General features: G+C 52.9%; 1 protein-coding gene across 1 annotated transcript; it reads left to right on the plus strand.

Annotated features, from left to right (window-relative positions):
* DHCR24 (24-dehydrocholesterol reductase) lies at window positions 1-24,925 on the plus strand. The gene is made up of 9 exons (XM_029948351.1): window positions 1-354; window positions 3,116-3,271; window positions 8,869-8,974; window positions 9,668-9,786; window positions 11,507-11,770; window positions 15,161-15,304; window positions 20,618-20,815; window positions 21,150-21,328; window positions 22,223-24,925. The coding sequence occupies exons 1-9, from the start codon at window positions 124-126 to the stop codon at window positions 22,374-22,376; spliced, it is 1,551 nt and encodes a 516-aa protein (XP_029804211.1). The 5' UTR covers window positions 1-123; the 3' UTR covers window positions 22,377-24,925.
* The last annotated feature ends 728 nt before the right edge of the window (window positions 24,926-25,653 follow it).

Below are 25,653 nucleotides of genomic sequence, written 5' to 3' on the forward strand. Positions count from 1 at the left end.
CCCCCAAGACTCCCCGGAGCTGGCTGCAGGAGGCGCGGGCGCGAGCTGGCAAGGAGCGGGTGGCGGTGACAGGAGGCGCGAGCTGGCACCCCATCCCCCGCTCGGCGCGCCGCTGGCCCCACCATGGAGCCCACCGTGTCGCTGGCCGTGTGTGCGCTGCTCTTCCTGCTCTGGGTCCGCGTGAAGGGGCTGGAGTTCGTGCTCATCCACCAGCGCTGGGTGTTCGTGTGCCTCTTCCTCTTGCCGCTCTCGCTCATCTTCGACATCTACTACTACGTGCGCGCCTGGGTGGTGTTCAAGCTCAGCAGCGCGCCGCGGCTGCACGGGGAGCGGGTGCGGGACATCCAGAAGCAGGTGAGCGGCGCGCGAGGGGGCGTGCGGTGCGCGGCTTTGGCGGGGCGAGGGTTGAACTCAAAATGGTGGGGGCTTCCCGGGGAGTGAACCGAGGGAGCTAAGGCCTTCGGGGGACTCAACGATGCTCGGTGATTATGGAGCGCCTACTAAGTGCGGAGTACGTGCGGGTCCCCAGAGGGATACAAAGCATCATGAGAGAGGGAAAGGTGAGTCGTGCACAGGTGGCTGCCCCCAGACACAAGCGATCTCGAGGCGCGGAGGGCCTCTGGGAGGTGGAGCTGGCACTAGGGACTGGAAAGTAGGGAGGAAGAGGTGTCAGGGGGAGGGTCGGGTCTGAGCGGGAGAAGGTAGGTCAGAAGTCAGTTCCGACCTAGGGCGGGGCGGGGCCTTGAGTTTGGAGTCTCTTCTGTAGCGGCCTGGAGCTGTGGACGCCTGTAGAAGGGAGGACTAAAGTGAAAAGGGAGCATCGAGCCAAGGCGAGGAGCCTCGCGGCTCTGGGCCTGGCGTTCACCCCTAAGGAGGCACCCCCAGTAACTCTGTACGTCCTCCCCCACTGTCTGCGCCCAGAGAGCCTGCCCCCAGCCTCTGCTCACCGTGGAGCCTCCTTCTCCACGCCCAGCGCTGGCATGGGCATCGGGCCTGGGCATTTTCTTGGCGCCCTCTGCCCCTGCTTATGTTCCTCTCTTACGGGGTGTTCAGTTGCAAAGAGCTTCTGTTTCCTGCCGCCACCCACGCCACAGGTGTGGCAGCCTCCATGTTCTGTTGGCTCAGGGCTGGGTGCTGCCTACAAGAGTGGGACAACGGGTGCTGAGGGCCACCCCTGTGAAGGATCAGACCTTGGGCTGAGTGGCAGAATGCAGCGTCTGGAACTGCTTTGGAACTGCTTTGCGTGGGCTGCCCCCAGAGTGTGAGCTCCTTGAAGGCAAGGACCGTTGTCCAACTCACGTCAGGCCCATGGGGCCTGCCCAGAGCAGTCCAATGAGCGATTGTCTACCTAAACTAAGTCATAGGGCTCTCTGGACAGGAAGCCAAGGGGCTTGCCCAAACCGGCCCACTGCCCTGGGCCTCCCATGTACCACAGCCTATGCCCCTGATGTCCTTCATTTCTAATCTCACAGCAACCCTGGTAGGGCTTACATCTGTTTGACAGTTGAGAAAAATTGAGGCTGTGGCGGTAGTGATGTGTTCAAGGTGATAGAAATAGTCGCCCTTTATCTTGGCCCTCCCCACCTCTCTCTGGCACGTGGTCACAAGAATTTTGCCTCCCTGCCTAGATTCTTGCTTGGTTCGCATCAGGATCCTGTCCAACCAGTGGTTCAGGCTTTAAGGCCTCCCTCCTCACTTCTTGTGCTGCCCCACCACCAACTGGAATACAGCACCCACAATCCCTTTCCCTGCACCCCTGAGTTTGAAAGAAGTCCTGGGACTGCAGAGTCAGGCAGGGGCAAGGCCTGCTTCATGGTGGAATGCCACCTCTGGCCCCTTCACAGAAATCTCTTGCTCAGTAGCCCTCCTCTGCTCGAACGCCTCTGTTGCACAGGGTGCTCTGGCCTCTGATGGTAGGAAAGTTCTCCGCCATGTTGAGCTGTTTGACTAACAAACAGATTCAACGCAACCTCCTCCACAACTCTTGGTTGCATCATGTGATAGGATCTAAACTCAGATGGCCTGAGCAGAAAGGGATTTTGTTGGCCCGGGTCCTGAAAAGCCCAGGAATAAAACTGGCTCAGGTATGACTGGATCCCAGATGCCTTGTTGCTCATCTCCCGACTTTCAATCCCTCTGCCATCTTTGGGCTCCGCCTTCCTCTGGATTACCTTCATTCGCAGGGAGGCCCGTCTCCCTTGTGGGCACCCCAGCAGTCTCATCCAACCAGCTCTGCGATCCCCATAAAATGGGAGTGCCTCTCCTGTCCTGTCTTGGATTCCCGGATCCATCCCTCAACTGGTCTCGATGGCCCTCAGGATGGAATCAGACCTCAGGCGTATGCCCGCCTTCTGGGGGCAGGGGTAGCCTCGGCATCAGCTGGGCCAAAGGGAGATGGGAAGGTTAGAAGCATGTGATGAGGAGACGGATGGCCGGAGCTCACAGCCACAGATGTCCGTCTCAGCAGGGAGGGGACACTTGTCCTGTGTTCCTGATGGGCTTGGCCTCTCCTCGCTGTTTGCTCTCTGTGTTTTGTGTTCTGGTCACTTAGAGTAGAGGTTTTGCAAAAGCTCTAACTTCCATTGGCCTGGTGGTCCTTCCCTGCCCCTTCTCTCGCCCTTCAAGTGACATGTGTTAACACACAATCTGGGTGCTGCCCTTCACTGGTTGAGTGACCAAATTATTTTCCTTCTCAGCTTTCTCACCTGTAAAAGAGGTGAGACCCTCCTGGGGTTGCTGGGAGAAGTAAAGGAGACAGAGTAGAGTGGGTGGCCCAGCGAAGGCACTGGGTGAATGGTTCTCACTGGTCGGATTGTATTATTACTACTCCAGAACCTTTCCTGAGCTTCCCAGTTAGAGTTGTTTTCATAGCACTTTGATCCTGCGTTTTAGCTCTTTATCCATCCTGCTTTGGTGGTATGGTAACACCTCGGCTTTTCTGTTGGTCACGGTAGCTGGGGAGGTATCAGAGGGAAAGGCCTGTAGGCCTGCCAGGGCCCAGTACATATCTGCTCACACGTGAAGGCGCCACTTCTAGCGCCCTCTCGTGAACGGAGCGGTTCGGGGTTGGGGGGGCCCTGTTGGGGCCAGCTCAATCTCTGTCCCATGATTGCAGGTGCGGGAATGGAAAGAGCAGGGCAGCAAGACTTTCATGTGCACGGGACGCCCCGGCTGGCTCACTGTCTCGCTGCGGGTCGGCAAGTACAAGAAGACACACAAAAACATCATGATCAACCTGATGGACATTCTGGAGGTGGACACCAAGAAACAGGTGAGGGTGGCACAGCTCCTCGGCTTGGGGAGCAGGGGGCACGTGACCCACGGGGAGACCTTTCAACCAAGAAGACCCCGCCAGGGACAGGCTCAAGACCCCTGGTCATCACAGAGGGCTCTGCCATCCTTCAGAACCTCATGGCTTTGGAAGAGATCAGTCATAGCCCCATGCCCCAGCAGTTCCATGGGAAGAAGGGATGGAGGGGGTAATCATGTGCAAAGAGGAGAGAGAAAATGGAACCTATTATCCCTTCCCAGTAAGGAAGCATGCTGGGAAACAGTGGGCTCCAGAAGTGGCAAGTTGGGAGGGTGGGCCTTGTTCCAGGTCCGAGTGTGTTAATAGACATAGAATGTGCTTAATCTTTGGCCTTTCTGGCACTTTTTCCTGAAACCTGTCATAAGGATAAAGGAAATAAGTCTAAATCAAAGACAGCACGGGGGCCTGTATCCCTTCCTTCTTTCCTTCCTTCCTTTGTTCCTTCACTTCTTCCCTTTTTCCCTCTCTCTTTTGTTTTCTCCCTTCTTTCCTTTCTTCTTTCCTCTCTCTCTCTCTTTCTCTCTCCTTGCCTCCCTCCCTTCTCTTTCTGTCACAACTTTATTTCTAATGGAAGATCACACAATACCCTAATAGGAAGTTATTAGATATGGTATATCCACACTATGGTATTTTGTTGTGAGGCCTTGGCCAACTTGCTTAATGTCACTGTGTCTTTTCTCCTGAGCAGCTTTATGAAGATATACATGATAGAAATACTGCACAGGTGTCCACTGGTAATGAATTTTGGCATATGTGTGCACAATCAAGACAGTGAACATACCCATTGCCCCCAGAAGTTTCCTTGTGCCCCTTGGGAACCCCTTGTTTGGCTCCTTCCCTGCCTCTGCCCCCCGCATTCCTAGGCAAATAATGGCCTGCTTTGTATCACTAGTTTGTGTTTAGATTTTTATATAAATGGCATCATGCATTAGGTACTCTTTTATTTTATCTGACAACTTTTACTTAGCATAATTTTTTAAAAAATTTATTTATTTATTTTTGAGAGACAGAGTGTGAGCAGGGGAGGGGCAGAGAGAGAGAGGGAGACACAGAATCTGAAGCAGGCCCCAGGCTCTGAGCCATCAGCACAGAGCCCAACGTGGAGCTTAAGCCAACAAACCAGGAGATCATGACCTGAGCCGACGTCAGACTCTCAACCAACTGAGCCACCCAGGCGCCCCTCACTCAGCATAGTTATTTTGAGATCCATCCATGTTGAAGCATGTATCAGAAGTGCATCCTGTATTACTGATAAGTAGTATTCCATGGTTTATATAGATCACAGTTTGTTTATCCATTCACTTCTTGATGGACATTTGGGTTGTTTCCAGTTTGGAGCTATTACAAAGTGGCTAGGAGCATTTGTGCACAGTCTTGTATGAACTGACACTTTGTTTTGGGTAAATACCCAGAAGTGGGATAGCTGGACCATAGGATAGGAGTATGGTTGACTTTTTAAGAAACAGTTAGGGGCGCCTGGGTGGCTCAGTTGGTTGAGCACCCGGCTTCAGCTCAGGTCATGATCTACAGTGTGTGGGTTCGAGCCCCGCATCAGGCTCTGTGCTGACAGCTGGCTCAGAGCCTGGAGCCTGCTTCAGATTCTGTATCTCCCTCTCTCTCTGACCCTCTCCTGCTCACGCTGTCTCTCTCTGTCTCTCAAAAATTAAAAAAATAAAATAAAATAAAATAAACGGTTAAATTGTTTTCTAAAGGCGGTTGGAGCATCTCACATTCCCACAAGTGTTCCCACGACCCACATCCTCATGGCTTGGTGTGGTTGGTCTTAATTTCCTAATAGGTGTGTAGTGGCAGTGCATTGTGGTTTAACTTCCATTTGCCTAATGACTGATGATGGGCATCTTTCTGTGTCCATATTTGTTGTGTGTATCTTTTTTGGTGAAATGCCTGTTCAAATCTTGGGCTAAATTTTTTTATTGCGTTGTTTTCCTTATACATTCTATACACAAGTCCCTCATCAGATACATAGTTTGTAAATATTTTCTCCAGTGTTTTTTTAAATTTTTAAAAATTGTCTTTGTTATTTTATTTTGAGAGATAGACACAGAAAGCGAGTGGGGGAGGGGCAGAGAGAGAGACACACACACAGAATCTGAAGCAGGTTCCAGGCTCTGTGGTGACAGCTCAGATCGTGGGGCTCGAACCCACAGACTGTGAGATCATGACCTGAGCTGAAGTTGGACACTTAACCGACTGAGCCACCCAGGCGCTCCTCCCATGTTTGACTTCTTTTGAAAACCAGAGTTCAGGGGCGCCTGGGTGGCTCAGTCGGTTAAGCGTCCGGCTTCGGCTCAGGTCAGATCTCATGTTTGTGGGTTTGAGCCCGGCGTCAGGCTCTGTGCTGACAGCTAGCTCAGAGCCTGGAGCCTTTCAGTTCTGTGTCTCCTTCTCTCTCTACCCTTCCCCCTCTCATGCTCTGTCTCTCTCTGTATCAAAAATAAATAAAACATTAAAAAAAAATTTAAAACCAGAGTTCAGTTTGATGGAGTTTGTATATTAATTTCTTTCATACCTTGTATTTGTGATATCTTATTTAAGAAGTCTTGCCCTAATCCTATGTTTTCTTCTAGAAGTATTTATGTTTAAGACCAGTTTGAGTTCATTTTTGCCTATGGTGTCAAATGTGGGTGAAAAACTTTTTTTTTGCATGTGAATTTCTTATTTTTATAGCCCCTTTGATTGAAGAGATCATCTTTTCTCCACTGAATTGGCTTTGTTCCTTTGTTGTAAATCAGTTGTCCATATACATGGGTCTGTTTCTGGACTCTTCTATTGATCTGTTTGCCCATCTGTATGCCAATACCTTGCTGTCTTGATTGCTGTCACTTTATAATAAGTCCCTAAGAATGAGTTGGGGAGTATTGCTTCCTTTTCATTTTTCTAGAGGAGTTTGTATAAAATTGGTATTATTCCTTCATGTAGTAGTTAGTAGAATTAACCAGTGAAACTATCTGGGCCTGGATTTTTCTTTGTGAGCAAGTGTGTATCTACAAAATAAAAATTTACAATAGCCCTATGAGCTTTGGCAGTTTGTATCTCTAAAAGGTATTTGCCTATTTCAAGTTGTATAATGAATTGACATTAGGTTATTAAAAATATTCCCCTACTGTCTGTAGAGTCTGTAGTGATGCCACATGATTCATTCCTGATACTGGTCGTTTGTGGCCCTGTCCTGTCTAGCTGGTCAGTCCACGGGGGTCCCGAGGGAGGGAGGGAGTGAGAGGAGGGTAGGGCAGGGAGCACAGAGAGTGGAGGCCAGGCAAGGTTTCCGATCAGGCCGCTCTCTATTGAAAGACCACGCATGTCTTATAAAGGGTAGAAGGCGGGCAGTTGACTTGAGTTAGTTGCTAAGAAACAAGGGCGGGGACTGCAGCATCAGCAGGGCAGTGCAGCCCGAGAGGCTAACAAGGCAGGCTTGGGAGGTAAACAAGAAGGCCTCAGCTGAAGGTGATAATGCAGCTCTTGCTGTGCTGGGAGTGATAACGCAGCTCAGCTGTGCGGGTGGCTGATCTTGCAGGTCGAGGCACTTGACTTTTCTTCTGGCAGCCCTTCTGGCAGCTCCCAACATGGCCCCTCTTTTCTTTTTGACCAGTCTGGCTAAAGCTTAGTCAACTATACTGATCTCAAAGAAGTAGCTTTTGGTTTCATTGATTTTTCTCTATTTTTGGTTTGTTTGTTTTCTATTTCATTGACCTCTGCTCTGATCTATGTTAATTCCTTTCTTTTACTTACTTTGCATTTAATTTTGCATTCAATTTGGTCTAGTTTTTTTAAGGTGAAAGCTGAAGTCATTGATTTAGGCCTTTTCTCCTAATATAGATTTTTAGTGCTATAAATTTCCTCCCAAAGCACAGTTTTAAAACCATTCCACAATTTTTGAATCTTTTCATGTTCCTGTAGTTCAATATTCTTCCTGGTTTCTCTTTTTTCTTTTTTTTTTAAGAGAGAGTGAGCACAGGGGAGGAACAGAGAGAGAGAGAGAGAGAGAAAGAGAACGTTAAACAGGCTCCGTGCTCAGCACAGAGTCTGACGTGGAGCTCAATCCCATGACCCTGGGATTATGGCCTGAGCTGAAATCAAGGGTCAGACACTCAACTGACTGAGCTACCCAGGTGCCCCTGGTTTCCCTTTTGATATTGCTATCACTCATGGGTTATTTAGAAGCATGTTATTCAGTTTCCAAATATTTGAGGCTTTTCCAGAAATCTTTCTCTTACCGATTTCTAATTTAATTCAGTTGTTAGAAAACATACTTTATATGATTAGAATACTTTTCAGTTTACCAAGATTTACTTTATGGCCCAGAATATGGGCTATCCTGGTAAATGTTCCATGTGCCTTTTTTTTTTTAACACATATTCTGCTGTTCAGGGGTGGTGTGTCAGTTAGGTCAAGTTGGTTGATTCAAGTTTGTTATTCAAGTTTTCTATATTCTTACAAATTTTCTCTCTGTGCTGTCAATCATTAAAAGAGAGATATTGAATCTCTGCCTGTGATTGTGGATTTGGTTCTCTTATAGCTCCATCAGGTTTTGCATCTTGGATTTTGAAGCTCTGCTAATAGGTATAAAAATGTTTATGATTTTTATGTCCTCTCAATTGAATGATTTATGTCCTCTTGATGAATCCCTTTATCATTATGAATGACTGGTTTTATTCCTAGTTATCTTCTTTGCTCTGAAATCTAATTTATCTGATATGATTAATAGTCATTTCTCCTTTCTTGACTAGGTGGTATAGTGCAACTTCATATTTAAAGCGTGTTCCTTACAGGCAACACATAGTTAGATATTGCTTAATCCCATCTGACAAATTCACAGAGCTCCCTTTGCTTCCTGTTTCTCAGTTGTCATTAATGTCACTGCCTGATGTCCACTATGTTGAAAACAATTGTTTTGTTTATTTTGTCTGTTTCCTGCTTTCAGGCAGCAGTGCAGATCTGGTCCCTGTTGCTCCGTCTGCACTAGAAGCACAAGTCCACACACATGTTCATGTGTCTATTAAAAATCATGTTTTCCAAGAATACTTAATGGCAAGGGATGATGGTCATAGTGTTAAATTTTCAAAAGCAAAGCAGAAAAATATGTGGATGCGTGCTTGAATTTGTGTGTATGTGTGCATTGTATTATGACACACAAAATAGCAATATATGCTATCGAAAAAGACCAAAAGTAAATATGCTGTAGTATTAACACTCATAACTAGGATGGCATGAAGGACCAGGGAGGATTTCTGTCTCCTTCCTATATGTTCTTTCTTTCAAATAGATGAGTACTTCTTCTGGAATCTCAAAGAAAAATAACCAATGTATTAAGTGTACAGATATTTGAAAGGACAAGATTAAACATTAGCAAACCCAGCAGTAGAAATTCCATTCACTATAATGAAAGCTCATGTCATATTCTGGAAAGAGGCCGTAAAGGGCATGTAGGAATCCTGCGTGATGGTGTGAGAAGGTTTTGGATGACCACTGTGTGAAGAAGCCCCCGGTAGCCCTTGTAGCCTCCTTATGACCCAGGATCTCTCTTTTTGTGTCCACAGATTGTCCGTGTGGAACCCTTGGTGACTATGGGTCAGGTGACCGCCCTGCTGAACTCCATTGGCTGGACCCTGCCCGTGTTGCCTGAGCTCGATGACCTCACTGTAGGTAAGGACTGTAGGGTCAGAGCTGAGACACTGTGACCCACCTCCTGTTGGTTCAGGGGCCACCACTATTCCATCTGTGACAGAAGCCACCCTCTCTGTCCACCCAGCACCAAAGGCAGGGCGTCTGCTCCCTACCTTTCCGTCTCTGAGCAGCTCAGTTTATTAGGTGGCACCTTCTCTCTGGCGCAAATCTGCGTCCCTATGACTCATGTCCATTACTCCAGTTCTGCCTTGCAGAGCAAACAGAATATGTCTAGTGTCCCTCTCCTTCCTTAGGACTCATGGTCTCCAGAGCATTTCCATTCCAGGGCAGACACTTCAGCTCCTATAACTGTTCCCACAGAACACGACCTCCTGCCGCCCAGGCAACCCCCCTTTTCATTCAAGTCCCTCTTAAGATGAATGAACATGGTTTTCTAGGCTGGGTCTGGCCAGAGGTGAGAGTGTGAGCGCCTGTGACAGGCTCTTACGTCCACTCCCCTGCGCTGGGCAAGCCCTCAGGTCCTGTCCCAGCTCCTCCTTCGCTCTCCTGCTCTCCAGTTCCAAAGAGATAAGAAGTCTATCCCAAGCGGCCAACCCTGTCATGCCTCCCTCATGCTGTGAGCAACCCTAGCTCCCATGAAGTGCCTTTTACCCAATCCCCCTTGAACCTGCACCCCACAGCTCTGCCTGGCTCACCCACATGTCTCTGCAGGGGGCTTGATCATGGGCACAGGCATTGAGTCATCATCCCACAAGTATGGCCTTTTCCAACACATCTGCACTGCCTATGAGCTGGTCCTGGCCGATGGCAGCTTCGTGCGATGCACACCGGTGAGTTCAGAGGTGGGGAACCTCCCTGCCAGCCTGCCCTGGGCATCAGGGATCCTGCGGCTGGGGAGGCAGGGACCCTGGGGGTGCTTCATTTCAAATACACCTGTTCAGTCTGGTTCTGTAGCCATAATTATCACAAAGATTGATATAGCCCATAATACATGCCCAAATACGATTGTAAATGCTTCATATGTATTAAGCCATCTAATCCTCCAATAACTTCATGAGGTTATATTATTAGCCACATTTTATAGATGGGAAACTAAAACACAAAGAGGTTAGTAAACCTTCCCAGGACACCCAGCTAGGAAATCCCACGCAGCTGGGATTCAAAGCCAGAATATCAGGCTCCCAGGTCAATGCCCTTGGCCATGTATCACTCCATTCTGCCTCCCTGGGGGAAGTCAAGCCTGAGCCACAAAGCTCTATGCCACCTGCTGTGAGGTGTAACTAAAAGTGGCAAGAGGGGTTGTTTGGGAGAAATAAAAGATAATTCTAGTGCCCAGAGTAGGATGCAAACATTTAAGGCATTAAGAGAGCACTGGTCTTAGACAAGGATTCACACCAATTCAGCACATTTTCCCACATATTTGCCTGGGCCCTGCCTTCTAACCTACTTATTACCAGCAGAGAAAGGAGACAGATCTTTGTGAATTGCTTCTCTTCTCTGAGGCCTATTTTCCTCATCTGACAGATGTTGTCAAGAAGAGATGGTAGATTCCAGATGAGAAGCTCCTAATGTAGAGCCGGGTACCTGGCAGACACCCACTTATTACTGCTGCTATCGGACAGTGTAGTGAGGTGGGGACCCAGATGGCCCACTTCTGCACTTCTAGAGACTTCTGCCAGTCTGCGTCAGAGCTTCCCTGCTCCACTCCCCTGTCCCTGCCCCACTACGCCCACACCAAGGGCACCCAGCATGAGCAGAGACCACACAGGACCGTCCTCTTGGTAAAGGGCCAGACAAGCCTAGACTCTTTCAAAAGGAGCTTTGTTAAAATCAAAGCATCTGAATCAGCATGGCCAGATGAAATGCCGAGACAAATACCAAAACAAGTAATGATAAGGTTAGAAGCAGATCTCAGGACCAGATGAGGTCTTGCAGGAAGGACGCCAGGTCAGGAGGTAGGCAACCTTGCCTGAGCCCTGGCATCACTGGACTGACTTTTGGGACGCCTCAGGTGAGCCATGTCACTCCTTAGAGCCTCACTTTCCTTACCTGTTCCAGTGGGAATGTTAGTGCTCTGGGCTGCCGGTGAGTGGGGGTGGGAAGGAAGTGGAGTGGAGGGTGTGAAGGTTGGATTCCACAGCTAATGGCCTGAGAAAGGCTTGCAAGTTTTAGTAATGGCTCATTTTAATGACCCCGGTGACCCTCCGGAAGCTCTTTAGGCTGGCCTGGGACCCTTGGCCCTTCACCGTCTATTTTGGCTCTTTGGGCAGTGCTAGTCATGGCCTCTTCCTAGGTAGCCGGTGGCTCAGGGCTGTACCCTGGTGGAGGAGAGAGAGTGCACTTTCCGTGAGCATCCCGAATAGAGGGCCGTGTAAGTTCAGCTTCAGGCTGCAGCTGCACAGAGAATACGGGCCCAGAAAGTGCTGCGTCTTTGACTCCTCACGGGTGTACGTGGTGAGGAACTTAACCGAAGCTCTGGGTTCTTGGCTGGGGGCCTGGTGCGGGGCCAGGGAATTCAGGCTCTCCCTGTGTGTTGACTCTGACTCACAGGCAGAAAACTCAGACCTGTTTTACGCCGTGCCGTGGTCCTGCGGGACCCTGGGCTTCCTGGTGGCCGCCGAGATCCGCATCATCCCAGCCAAGAAGTACGTCAAGCTGAGGTTTGAGCCCGTGCGGGGCCTGGAAGCTATCTGTGACAAGTTCACCCGTGAGTCCCAGCGGCCGGAGAACCACTTCGTGGAAGGACTGCTCTACTCCCTGGACGAGGCCGTCATCATGACAGGGGTCATGACCGACGAGGTGGAGCTCAGCAAGGTAGGCCAGGGTGTCCGCTGCCGAGGACCAAGGCCCAGGGGGAAGGAAGGCCTGGGTGGGCTGGGGCTGAGCCCGTCCCCCACCCCTGGCAGCACATTCTCTGAGGCCGTGGCCTTGGGCAGCCCACCTGGGGCTGGGATCCCGAGATCGAGATAAGTCAGAGCTGTCTGAGGGACGGAAGCATCCGATTCCTCTGCCCCGACCCCTTGCCATATACACGCGAGTCTCTCAGTAGGTGTAACCTTCGATCCTCACAGCACCCCCACTGATAGATGAGGAAACTGAGGCTCTAAGAGGTCGTGTAAATATCCACAAGATGACAGCACTTTGGAATCTAGATTGATAGCCCTTTAATGTATCATTTTCAATAGCAGCTTTTTCAGGGTTTGTATTTATGAGAGACTTGGAATGTGTAAATGAGTGAAAGGAAGGAAAAGACTCTAAAATTTCTAGACTATGTTATTCTACCTATAACAATATTGAAGTATATAAAGGAAAAGGAAAAGTTAAAATGGGTCTCTCCACCCAGGTTCACTCCCAAAACTTATAACACAGGGCATTCTTTTTTTTTTTTTAATTTATTTTTGAGAGAGAGAGTACAGGGGAAGGGCAGAGAGAGAAACCCTAAGCAGGCAGAGTCCTCTGCACTAACAGTGCAGAGCCCGACTTGGGGCTCAAACTCACAAACTGTCAGACAGAGATCCTGACCCTGAGCCAAAATCAACCATCGGAGCCACGCAGGCGCCCCATCCCTGAGTGTTCTTCAAGGGGTGTGTGCATGTGCACATGGATGTGCCCTCATTTCATGCCATGGTGACCCAACCCGTTGCTCAGCTATGAACATTTATTTATCTTGCTTCCGGTGTTTTGCTCTTACAAATAAGATCACATCAGAGATTGTCTACCATCTCTCCTTGGCCTCTTGTGCAAGCAGTTCTGTGGGACCGAGGCCAAAACTTGGAATTCCTGACTTAAGGGATTGAGTGTATTAAACACTAGCAGCTGCAGCCAAACAACCATCAGAAAAGTTGTGCTTCTGTCTGTCCACCTCCAGTGACGGCATGTGAGAGTGCTTTCCCTTCCCCCGCCTTCTGGCCAGCGCGGGATACGATCGCGCCTTCATTTTTGCCAATCTGATAGGGTTAAAAATAGTATCTCATTTTATTTTGCAGCTCTTGGGTCACGTTTGAGGTTAGAACCTCTCTTTGTACAGTTTTCAGTTTGTCCTCCGCCACAATCGCCCATTCAAATGGGTATTTTCTGGTTTGGTGTGATACACGCTTTTCTATGTGTGGTTAGAGCGCCTTCAAGTCGGTCTTTTAATGACCGCTGAACGTTTCTTTGAGCTAATGCCGTATCACCCTCTAAACCGTTGCCCCACACCGGGAAATAGAAGTTGCTTCCAGTCTTCCCTTATTTTAATTCCTGCAGCCATGAACATCTTTTGTCTGTGTAGGGAATGCTATAGTAAAGTACATCAAAGGATAGGTACCCTTTAAGCTCTTGATCGACACCTTTATATTTAGAACATTTTAAAACTGTAAAGGACCGAGAATCATCTGGTACAATTTCCTCTCTAAATAAAGACACAAGGCCCAGAGAGGGAAAGACACTTCTCTGAGTCCACCCAGCTAGCCTGGGGCAGATTTAAATCTGGGTCTCTGATTCCTTGTTCAGTGTTATAAGGTAGCATCATTCACATTGGCTGCTGTTCCCTGTGTCATCTCTTCTGGTCTTCCACCTGCTCCAGGGCGGGTAGTGGCTCCATTTGGCCAGGACTGAAAGCAAGGCTCAGGGGAAGCTAAGAAACCTGCCCAGCATCCACCCGGCATGTTGGAAGTAGAACAAGCAAATTGGCAAACAGTGTACAGGACGACCCCGTTTTTACAGATCCATGTGCATGCACAGTAAAGAAAACCGAATACCCAGTGGTATTGACAGCCACCTCTGGAGGGGGAGGCCGTAAGGGGTCTTCTCTTTCCAAGTTGCGTCTTGCTGCAGCGTTTCCAGTTTCCACAAGGCGTTTACATTGCTTTTGGAATGGGGAGAAAATATCAATAGACGTTTATATATACAATGCTCACATTCCCAGAGTCTGCCACTCAAGGTTCTCTGCTGCCCAGCTTTGGCCTTACTGTGCAACAAGGAATGGTTTTGAGTCCTTGCCTGCCTCCTGCCAGCTCTGTGGCCTCTGACGCTCTGTTCGACCTTGATGGTTACCAGTGTCCAAGCGAGGCCAGGACGGCTCAGCCTTGCAAGGTCGTGGAAGAGATGAAGAGCAAACGCATAGGTGACCCCTGCTTGCAGGTGTGGTGGTTATTCTCCATGAGCTACCGTGGGCTTGCTCGTCTCCCCTCTGCTCCTGCCTTTCCCTCCCCGATGGTCCCCGGCAACATTCTGCCCCTCCTACGTGGCCTCCACTCTCTCTCTCTCTGCTTTCTCCTGGCCCTTTACAGTGTCCCAGCGGGTATGATCTCACCTCACCTGCCTATCAGACTCGGATGTCTCTCCCACCCCTTAGAAAAGGTGGTCTGACACGAGGCCTGAGTGCAGTGTGCGTGTGTCATTTCTGAAAAGCACAGAAAAACGGCCACTGAGTTTATCTTTTCATTGCCATTTTACGTGTGAAGAAGTAGGCCGAGAGGGGAACCTGCCCATGGCAGATGGTGGGTGGCTGGGCTGGTCCGGCCCCAGCTCGGGAGCCCGCGCTCCCTCCAGGCAGCTAGGCTGCCTCTGTGCCAAAGCATCTGTGTGTCACTTCCTGGGCGAGGAAGGTGAGGCCCAGGGAGGCTAAGTCATCCCAGGGTACAAAGCAGGTGAAATCCTGAAGCCTTGTGGAATGAAGAAGACTGGCTCGACGGAAGACTTAGGCGTTGGGGGCGATGGGGCCTGGTGCCAGCGAGCATGAGGCTCACCCATCCTGTGAGCTTGCTCCCCCGATGGGGGCTGCCTGGGGAGGCAGGAGCGCAGCACCCAGAGAGTCATGAGGCTTGCTCTAGGTGGCAGGGAAAGTGCCATAGTCAGTGAGTGAGTGCTGTTGGTCATGGGACCCGGCGACAAGGGGTCGGTCCCCTGCGTGCAGCACTGTGTCAGTAAACATTTGCCCCTCAGTTCCCTCAGCGAGGAGGAACAGACGGTGGGGGAGGGGTGGCGGAGCCCTCTGGGCTGTCAGAAACTGGCCATTGGGCCCTGGGTGCGCCCCAGACCCTCGCTCTGCCCCAGGACACTGCAGTGCCCAGCCCCACCGGGCTCGCAGCCATCTCCAGGATGGTGACAGACGCGAAAGCCTTGGAGAGGCCAGGGGTGCCGAACAGAAGCTGGGTATCGCCGTTACACCTGATGGCACGCGGCCCTCGGCTGTGGCCGACACAATGCCCTCTGTCATTTCAGCTGAATAGCATCGGCAATTACTACAAGCCCTGGTTCTTCAAGCACGTGGAGAACTACCTGAAGACAAACGAGGAGGGCCTGGAGTACATTCCCCTGAGACACTACTACCACCGCCACACGCGCAGCATCTTCTGGGAGCTCCAGGTGAGGCTCAGATTCCCGGGAGTCCTGGCCCGGCCGGCCGGGCAGAGACCCAGGATGCTCAGCATGGGAGCCGCACTCTGCTCCCGAGGGAGAGCGGACCTTTGTCCCAGGGAGCCACGACGCCCTCCCCCACAGCACCACAGTCCTCTCTTTCTGGGGGAGCAGGCCGCTTTCGCTGAATAGCAGCAGGCTGTCCTCGAGCGTCCGCCCCATGCCAGGGAGTGGGGCGCCGCCCAGGTCCTTGGGAGAACACACACCTGTCCCGCCGGGAGGAACGGCAGCTGAGCCGAGCCTGCAGACTCTGGCACCGTGAAGGGCCACTGGGACAGGAGGCGGAAGCAGCCAGGTCTGCCTAGGGTCAAAGGTGGCTTTCAAGCTCGGCCTCACAAGGTGAGCAGGAATCCGCTTTGGTGCGTGGAGGGGTGAGGAGCAGGTGACATCCGAAACAGGGGTTCAGGGAGGGCCTCTCAGGGGGTGACTTGTGAGCAGGGACCTGAGGAGGGAAGGACAGGCCAGGCAGAGCCCTGGGGGAGAGCGTGCCAGGCAGAGTCAAAGCCAAAGCACGGGTCCTGGAATGGGCTACATGAGTTGTTTTTTCTGAGTCCTATAACATAACTAGTTGTTTTGATGTGCGTAATTCAGTGGTGTTTAGAACATTCGTGATCTTGTGCAACTACCACCAAAGTTGCTGCGGGCCTGGAGAGGAGAGGAACGGCAATCTGGAATCAGTAATGAGGCCACAGGAGGAGCCCCCCTCACTTCCATCTACCCCAGATGGTCATGGGAGAGGAAAGGATGCCCCTGAGGAGGCCTGTGGGGCCAGCCAGGCTCCAGCTGGGGCCAGGGAGAGGATGACAACATGGAGAGAGAAGAGATTGAGGATGGGGGGCTCTCTGTTGATGTCAGACCACGTGAGCACAGGGAAGATGAGGGGGATGTTGCATTGCGGTAGCAGGTAACAGGGCACCTGGAAGTCCCTGGTGACTAGGTTAAACAGAGGTGACTGGCCTAAAGGAGTTAAACCTGGTGGTCTCCCAGGAGGAGGTGGTCACTTCTAACTGTGGGCTATGTCTCTCGGGCCGAATGTGATGGGGCCGTGGTGAGGAGCTGGAGGAGTGGGGTGTGGAGGGCTCATCAAGACCGGGGGCCTCGGGGAGCCCCCATTTCCATTAGCCCCTCCCCCGAGCAGTGTCAGGGCCCACTGCAGTGGGTGGGCAGTTTTGCCAAATGCTGGAGACACCACGAGTCCTTCTTTGTCCCTGCTGATGGCAGTCTTAAGGTTGTGGGGGGCGAGTTTTTGTCAAGAGCAAAAGCATTTAAGAGATGGAAGGAGAAAGGGGACCAGTAAGGGACTCTGAGAAGAGCATCCACAAGGTAACAGTGGTGCCCAGTGACCGCGCCCCGCGGGCGAGCTGCGCACGGAACCCCGCGCTCGCGTTACCGTGATCTTCCTCACAGCCCTGGGAGGGGCATTCTCTGGTCTTTTCCATTTTCCAGATGGGGAAACCGAGGCTTAGGTCTTCCAGAGTAACACAACTCAGTAAGAGATGGAGTATATTAGTTCTTTCTTGCTGCACAAAGAACTGCCCCAAACTTAGAGAGTTAAAACATCTGCCAGGTTAGGACTATTATTTTTGGTTATCTCGCAGTTTTCTGAGGGTCAGGGACAGGGGAGTGATCCGGGTGGCTCTGGCTCAGGGTTGCAGTCAAGGGTCATCTGGAGGCTTGCACAGGGCTGGAAGGTCTGCTTTCCAGAAGGTTCCCTCACATGGCTGTTGACAGGAGGCCTCCATTCCTTGCCCTGCAGGCTGCCCTAGTGTCCCCACAGCAAGGTAGGAGCCATCCAAGAGGGAGACCAAGGAGGACCCTCGATGCCTTTTATGACCCATCCCCTCACCCCGCCAGTCCCCTGACATGCCAAGCCCAGCCCACACTCAGGCGGAATAGCAAAGAGTTTGTGGGTTGTTGTTTTTTTTTTTTAACATTTATTTATTATTGAGAGACAGAGAGAGTCAGAGCATGAGCAGGGGAGCGGCAGAGGGGAAAGGAGACATAGAATCCGAAGCAGGCTCCAGGCTCCAAGTTGTCAGCACAGAGCTCAATGCGGGGCTTGAACTCACAAACCACGAAGTCATGACTTGAGCCAAAGTTGGACGCTTAACCAACTGAGCTACCCAGGCGCCCCTGTGGGTTTTTTTAAGATCACAGGGTTCGAATTCACCACAAGATTCATCTTATACTTTTGTGCTGTTAAGCACGGGCTGTCCGGCCTGAAGCTAGAGGCAGAATCTTGTAGGATGGGTGGTTTGCAGTTGACATGTGCACACAGACAGTCAGTGGAGCACCACAGCGGCCACTACAGCGGAATTGCAGAAGCTGGGCCTTCTAGAAAGAAGGGGTGATAAACCATGTCACCTACATGCTTTTATGTCCCCTCCTGGGGACAGGCGTGCTCCACCAACACTCCACCTCGGCTTACTTAATGATGAGTTAGGAGGGACTGAAGAGAAAGGGGACTCAGAGCAACCCCCTCTTTCCCCTTCCCTTTTATGTCCTCGGTTCCAGCCAGCATAAGTGGCTGGCTAATACGGGGAAGGGACACCCATGGGGAATGTTAGATGGGGTTCTTGGTTGTTCGTGCTTCTTAGAACACTGTTGCCACAGGGCCTGCCTTTGGGGTTTGGGGGCCTGGCCGAGCAGAGCCCGGTCAGTAGCAGGCTGGATACAGGTAAAAGGCGAGGGCAGGCAAAGGGACCTGGGGTCACTCAGAGGCGGAAAAGATGAATGATGCGGCGGACAGGAGGCAAAGGAGAAGGGTGGGCCATGCTGTTTAAAACTTGAACTTTTCTGAGGTTAAGATTTGGAGAGAGGAATGGTTTTAGCTGACACTTTCGGCTAACAATGAACTGTTTTTAGGGGGAACATACAAATGGCGCTTAAATGTAAGACACGTGGTAGGTCTCGGAATTAAAGCCTGGCGAAACAAAACTACAGGAGTGTCATTTGTCACCTGCAGGGTGATAGCGAGGCAGAAGTGGGAGCACACTCTTTGGCCTGAGTGTGAGGAAACAACGCTCTCTTGTGTTGTCTGGGAGCGGATGAAATGGTGCAAGCTCTTGAAATAGTAGCCATAAAAATTGCACACACTCCGTGAAGCTGCATTTCCCACTTCTAGGCATTTACCTTGCGGATAAATGACAGTGCAGATGGGCAAAGACCCATGTAGAAAGGACATTCGTTGGAATAGACTGCAAATAGCCGAAGTGCTCCTCAGTACAGAACTGATGAAAAATCAGGGAACGTCCACACGGGAGGGCAGTGGTCAGCAAACATTCTCTGTAAAGGCCGGGATCATGGTTTGGGTTTTGTGGACCATGGGGTTGCTCCAGAGGCTCCTCTGCTCATGTGGACAATACGTTAATGAACGGCCATGACCGTAACCCAGCAAAACGTGATTTGTGGGCCAGATTTGTCCCAGGAGCCAGCGTCTGTGGGTGCCTGCAGTAAGTACAATGTCAGGCACCCACGACCAAGCGTGTATGACGGCTCTGTGTGCTGACAGACAGGAGACCGTTAGATGCTATTTGTAAGCTGTCTTTTTTTTTAAGTTTATTAATTTATTTTGGGGGGTGGGTGGAGAGAATGAGCAGGGAAAGGGCAGAGTGAGGGAGAGAGAGAATCAAGCAGGCTCTGCACTGAGCCCCAACTCGGGGCTCAATCCCATGACCCTGACTGAGATCACGACCTGAGCCAGTGTCAGTCAGCCTTTCACCCACTAAGCCCCACAGGCACCCCAGCGAACCCCCATTTTTTAAGCCCCTCTGCTTCTCTGTGCATCAAATGTCCCTAGAAGGTACACAAACAGTTCCTAACAGTGGTTGCCTTTGGGGAGAGGAAAGAAGTTGGGTCAGGCAGGAAGGAAGTGGGGTCAGGATAAGGGAGGAAACGGGGCGAGGGACGTGAAAGGAGGCCTGACCTTTGGACTGCTGGGATTTCTGCTGTGGACGTGTGGGGCTTTTCCAGAAACAAGCGGGTGGACAATAAAAGCCGAGCTGCACATTGCACTCCCCTGTCATGTGCTGCGACCAAAGCTCAGAGCGCAGACAGGTCCCTCCGTCATGGGAGCAGGCTCCCAGCCGCAGAGCTACTCCCGGGGCGGGGGTGGGAAGGGGGGTCACTCAGCCTCCAAACTTTGCACCCTGGTTCCTTTGGGAAGCCCCCCGCTGCCCCCTCGGCTGATGTGGGCCCTGCGTCATTTAGTCCCAGCTCTCCCCACACAGTAGCCCATGGCCCATCTCCCCATCACCTGAGGACAGCGACAGGGACCCTGCCTTGGTTATCTTGCTGTCCCCAGCGCCTAGTGCGGAGCGAGTACAGAAATGTCCTTGGCTTCAAGAATGGGGCAGCAGGTGGACAAGGAAACTCAGGAAGACAGCCTTGGAGCAAGGGGGGAAGGGACTGAGCGGGGGGCCAAAGCCTTCCCTGTTGGGGGCAGACTGGCCAAGTGAGGGGGTTCCTCATTTGAGGCAAGGAAGAGGAAGAACTGCCCCCACTCAGGAGGGTTTCCGGGGAGGCTGGGCTGAGGGTGGGCAGGGGGGAGCACTGTGCAGGGCACAGGCACGAGAAGAGAAGCAGCTAGTTCTGCCTGGGGTTGGAGACAGCTGTCAAGCTCGGCCTTGAAAGGCGAGGAAGAACTTGCGCTTGTGTGTGGAGGGGTGGGGAGCAGGAACACGTTAAACAGGAGTCAGAGAAGACTCTCGGGGGATGCTGTGAACCGGTGGGCTTGTCGGTGACCCTGAGCTGGACCTCGGCCTCCCTCCCCAGCAACAGTGAGAGCTGTCTCTGGCTGGGTGACCTTAGGGAAATTGCTCAAGCTCTCTGAGTATCGTGCTTCTCATCCAGCAGCGTTTGCTTCTCAACCACTTAGGAGGTGCCTGCTCTGTGCCAGCCACTCTGACCTCAGTAACAAAAACAGCAATTATAATGACCTTATTTCACTCCAGGCACTGGGCTGAGTGCCTTCTAGTTGGTATTTCGTTATTCCTCGCACCCAGCTTCACAGATAGGGACAGGAAGCTCAGAGAGGTTAAGCACCTCGCCCACGCCGTCACATGTGGGTAAATGTCAGAGCCAAGAATCAAACCCAAACCCAAGTGGGCGAATCCCAGGAGCTGTCATGTCCTCCTGTGGGAGGGGCATGCCCTGTCATACTTACCCCCAAGCGCTGAACGAGCACCTGGCCCTGACACACAGGGACAAACTCAGCCCGCCCGCCCGCGTCGGCCCGTTCTATCACAGGCCTTTGTCTTTCAGGACATCATCCCCTTTGGCAACAACCCCATCTTCCGCTACCTCTTCGGTTGGATGGTGCCTCCCAAGATCTCCCTCCTGAAGCTGACCCAGGGAGAGACCCTGCGCAAGCTGTACGAGCAGCACCACGTGGTGCAGGACATGCTGGTGCCCATGAAGTGCCTGCCGCAGGCGGTGCACACCTTCCACAACGACATCCACGTGAGCCAGGGCCGGGTCTGGTCTGGGGCACACTTGCCCTCTGGGCCTCCTTTCATTCTCCCCCCTGCTGTAAAGTGGGCCCACTCAGTGATGGCCCTGCTGGGAGAAAAGGCATGCGGGCTGCTAATGAGCCCTCCCGTGAGCTGTTCGAACCGTGTCCAGCAATGTGGTGAAACAGGGGGCTCTTGGCCACGGCCTGGGGGATTGGGAGTGAAGCCGCAGGCAGCCAGAGCAGGGGTGGGGGGGATCCCCGGGTAGGGGTGGGGCGGGCCAGCCATGAGTCTGCCACCTGTTACAGAAAAAGCACCAATGCCCCTCTCCCTGGTACACCCAGGTCTACCCCATCTGGCTGTGCCCATTCATCCTGCCCAGCCAGCCGGGCCTGGTACACCCCAAGGGAGATGAGACCGAGCTCTATGTTGACATCGGAGCATACGGGGAGCCTCGGGTGAAGCACTTTGAAGCCAGGTCCTGCATGCGGCAGTTGGAGAAGTTCGTGCGGAGTGTGCATGGGTGAGTGGTCCAGAGGGTGGTGCGCTTCCTCAGGCCTTGAGCCCTAGGGTACTGCCACAGGGGGAGAGTTGGGGCCACTCTGGCCAGCCCCGGGTCCAGGCCAGCCGGCTGCCTAGGGAGTGTGAGGGCACAGCAGCTTCTGGGCCTGGATTGCAGGATTTCTCACCCTTCCCCCTCCACCCCTCCTCCATGAACACACCAGCAATCCCCAGCTGCTCAGGCCAGAGCCCCTCCACCAGCCTGCTCCCCTTCCCCCCCAGGCAGGTGATGGTGTGGTTTCAGATAGGTTCAGGGCTGCAGCTCGGGGTGGAGAAAACACAGCTAAGGAGGGAGGGGTTCATGGCTTGGAAGCCACACGGGGGGCCGGCCGGCATCACTCAAACCGGCCTGGATCGAACATGGACACATCTGAAACTAATTATGGTGATTAGGGAAAACAAACAAACAAAACAGGAGAAAGGAGAATTGTATGATTGCATTTATACGAAAGGCCAGAGTCCCTGGGGACATAGAGCAGCTCCGCCTGGGTGAATGGAGGCTGATGGACGGCACAGGGGCATGAGTTTTCAGGGTGATGGACGTGGTCATGGGCCTGACTGAGGTGACGGTTTCAAGGTTGTATACAAATGTCACACTTAATCAAGTTGTACACTTTAAACATGGGCAGTCAGGAAAGAAGAAAAAAGGAAAAGAAGGCAGTCCAGTGGCCCCGTTGGCAAAATGTGGGCGAGCGTCCCTGGGCTGCCCTCGGCCTCCAGGTCGGCAGGGGGATGAGGGAGAGAGCCTTCCTCTGGAAGTCCTTCCCTCGCTACAAAGCATGTGACACGTTGAGGACAGCTGGGGCCCCCCGGGTCCCTCTCCCCTGCCGGCAGCCTCCCCTCCCGTGCTCCACAGGTTCCAGATGCTGTACGCCGACTGCTACATGAGCCGGGAGGAGTTCTGGGAGATGTTCGACGGCTCGCTGTACCACCGGCTGCGGGAGCAGCTCGGGTGCCAGGACGCCTTCCCCGAGGTGTACGACAAGATCTGCAAGGCCGCCAGGCACTGAGCGGGGCGGCCCGAACCGCATGGACATGTGGGTGGGCCCTGGCCCCCAGCGGCAGGAGGCGACTTCTCTTCACTCAAGCTTGGCTGCTCTCCCAGATCCACACTTCCAGAAAGAATCACCACCCTCTCCTCCCCCAGAAATCTCTCCCGGGCCACCCCCGCGGCTCCCAGGGGCAGCCGAGTGGAATGCAAAGGTCGTGGGCTCTGGAGTCAGACATACCTGAGTCCAGTTCCCACTTCAGGCACTCATGAGCTGTGTGACTCTGGGCAAGTCACTCGACCCCTCTGAACCTAGCTCTTCATCTGTTGACAGGGGGCGACCGTACCCGCCTGCAGGCCGCGGTCCTCCAAGTCGAACGCTGGTCTCATTCGGAGGTGCTGAGTACGTAGAGCTTCAGCTCTGTGGCTTTCTGTTCAGCACCTCTGACTGGCGGGCTCTGGATGGAGCACCGAGTCCAGAAAGGGTCCGTGCGAGGTCCCCCGGGGACAGGTGTGGCTGGAAGGGTGAAGGGGGTGCATCAGAGCTGGACCGCCGGTGTTTCGGTCAGCCAGAAGCACTCCTCGCCGAGAGGAAGGCTCCTATGTATCCCTGCAGTCCCGGGAGGGCAGCAGATGGGGCAGGCGGGCCCAAGATGTGCTGTGCCAAAGGTCCCGTCCAAAGTTCCCTGCCCTTCCTCCTTCCCGCTCAGGCGTGCGGGCCCTCCCCAGCCATCACCCACATCTCGGAGAGGACTTGTCCTTGGAAGACGTTTCACCTCTGACTCCTGTCCTGCCCGGGTGGAGTGAGTGGCTCGTGCTCTGAACCCGGTCCCGAGATCCTGGGCCCACCCTCAGCTCCTCGGCCCCCCATGCCTCATCTGGTCCCGAGTGTGCCTAAGGCACAGTGTGGGTGCAAGGGGGACCACACCAAGCAGGAAAATGGGGGACTCGGTGAGGGTGCTCACTGTGGGGCCGGAAGGAAAGCCCATCAACTTGATTTCTTCCACTCATTCCCCCCTTCATTCTCCCCACCCCACAGCTGTAGTTAATTTCAGTGCCTTACCAACCCTAAGCTCAGAGAAAATTCGCTTTGTTTCCCTTCCACAAGGAAGGGAGCCTCCCCAGGGCCTTCCCAACTCGTTAAAATTTGATTGTTTATGCAACTCCGTCTGAAGAACGGCCCAGCCTCAGCTGAGGGCCCAGAATCTGAGAAGGAAGTGTGTCTTGTGGGGAGCGGGGTTAAGTAAGCCAGCTGTGCCAAGCGGTGACCTACTGAGAGAGAACACCACCCTGGGAGGCAGGAGCTGGCTTTCCTTCCCTACTCCCTCGCCAGCAAGCAGTGCGACTGCAGGCAGGTCATTTAGGCCAAGCTGCCGCCCCTCGTCTACCCCGTTGGTACAGCCAAGACCTCCCCAGGCCTCTCTGCTGCGGGAGCCCTTGCCTCTTAGACAACGGTCGCAGTGCGCATGGAAGGTCAGCTGACAAATAAATCGTCCCAGCAGACACGTGGGCTGGCTCTCACTTCAGGTCCTTCCTTCAGTTTAAGGCCAGCTGTCATGTCGCTTTCAGAGAGGCACACCTGGGCTTTCAGGGAGGTGTCCATCCACTCACTGCATGTGGCCAGAATCCTGGAGTCACTCAGCCACCACCCTCCCACCCCCCCACCCCCCGGCCAGGTTCGACACGCTGCAAAGTGTTTTAGTGTGGTCTTGTGAGTGCTGGGCACATTCACAGCACTCGGAAGGCAAAGAAACCATCCTCCCCTCCCCCGCCCTCCGCCTTATCCATTGGGCCCCCCGGGGTGGGCAGGGGGGAACATGAAAAAAAAAAACCTCATTCTCCAGCTTGTTTGTAAAGCACGAGGCACGTGACTTCTGGTGTTCACTCTCACGGTGGGCCCCTGCGGGCTAAGCTGATGATCCTACTTCCTGTAGAGGAGCGGTTTGCCCAAGAAGAGTGACCCACCCAATAAGGCTCTGTCGTTTCACCAGAGGGGCCCCATCCTTAAGCTGCTGGGAATGTGGCCAAGAGGTCAGCAGCCTCTGTCATCCTAGATGACAGACAGTCCTAGGAGAACCAAACTCCTGCCCTTCACAGGCCTCCCCTGGAAACTTGAGCTTGGAAGAAAGGAAGGTGTGGGGATCACGCCAGCCTCAGGTTAATGTTTTGCCCCGGTGATCCCTTGCCCCAAAGGGGTAGATTTCCAAGCCTGGGGAGCCTAGCCCCCAGCTGCTTCCAGTAGCCAGTCCCATCGCTGTCCACCCCTGTGATGGCTTCAGGTGTGGTGTGGGGAAGGTGAAGGGGTAAGCCTCCCCTCGAGGGCCCCTGAGGGTTCTGGCTGGAAGGATGCCTAAATTAGCTATTACTGGAAGGGAAGGGAGGGGGTGGGGATGCGTGTGGCAGTGCATGGTGTGTGGGTTTTTTTCCCGTGATCACGGGGACCAAGAGGAAAGGCACGAGTGTCCCCCAACAGGCTCTTGCCGCAGCAGGCGCTGTGCCCACTGTCTAGAACCCTTCACGTCCCTGTGCGGTTACTGCTGCTGTAAAAATAAAAGCATTACCTGGAAATTAGCCTTGGTCGTATCTTGCTTGGGAGACCACACGTGCCCAGGGATGGGGGCTGACGACACCATGGGGGAGTGCCGGGTGTGTCTCGGGTGGTTCTCTAGCCCATTTCTGAGTTTGTCATGGGTTACAACATGACCTGGCATAGGTTTTAATAGGATCCCCTTGACTGCACCGGGAGAGGGTGGAAGCCAGGAGACCCACGTGAAGGGCCCAGGGGTGCAGTGATGTAGGTCAGGGAGGGGACTGCTTGTTGACATGCTCGTCAGGAGCTCTGGGCTACAGCGCTGGCTTGGCCACTAAAACCCCTTCTTTGTGGGGCGCTTGGGTGGTTCAGCCGGTTGGGCGTCCAACTTCAGTTCAGGGCGTGATCTTGCGGCTCGTGAGTTCGAGCCCGCATCAGGCTCTGAGCTGACGGCTCGGAGCCTAGAGCCTGCTTCAGATTCTGTCTCAGTCTCTCTGCCCCTCCGCCGCTCATGCTCACTCTCTCTCAAAAATAAATACTAAAAATAATTTTTAAAAATAAAAATAAATAGGTGCGCCTGGGTGGCTCAGGCGGTTGAGCATCCGGCTTCAGCTCAGGTCATGATCTCAGTTCATGGGTTCAAGCTCCACGTCAGGCTCTGTGCTGACAACTAGCTCAAAGCCTGGAGCCTGTCTTCAGATTCTGTGTCTCCCTCTCTCTCTGACCCTCCCCTTGCTCACGCAGTCTCTCCCACTCCCTCAAAAATAAC

Source organism: Suricata suricatta, chromosome 8, assembly GCF_006229205.1.
Source record: "Suricata suricatta isolate VVHF042 chromosome 8, meerkat_22Aug2017_6uvM2_HiC, whole genome shotgun sequence".
Taxonomy (NCBI): domain Eukaryota; kingdom Metazoa; phylum Chordata; class Mammalia; order Carnivora; family Herpestidae; genus Suricata; species Suricata suricatta.

Bases quoted from the DNA above. Each gene is read 5' to 3' on its own strand.
- DHCR24 (XM_029948351.1), top strand. From the start codon at position 124: ATGGAGCCCACCGTGTCGCTGGCCGTGTGTGCGCTGCTCTTCCTGCTC. The intron at 11,771-15,160 runs GTAGGCCAGGGT...CTGTCATTTCAG, and splicing joins ACGAGGTGGAGCTCAGCAAG to CTGAATAGCATCGGCAATTA. The intron at 21,329-22,222 runs GTGAGTGGTCCA...CGTGCTCCACAG, and splicing joins TTCGTGCGGAGTGTGCATGG to GTTCCAGATGCTGTACGCCG.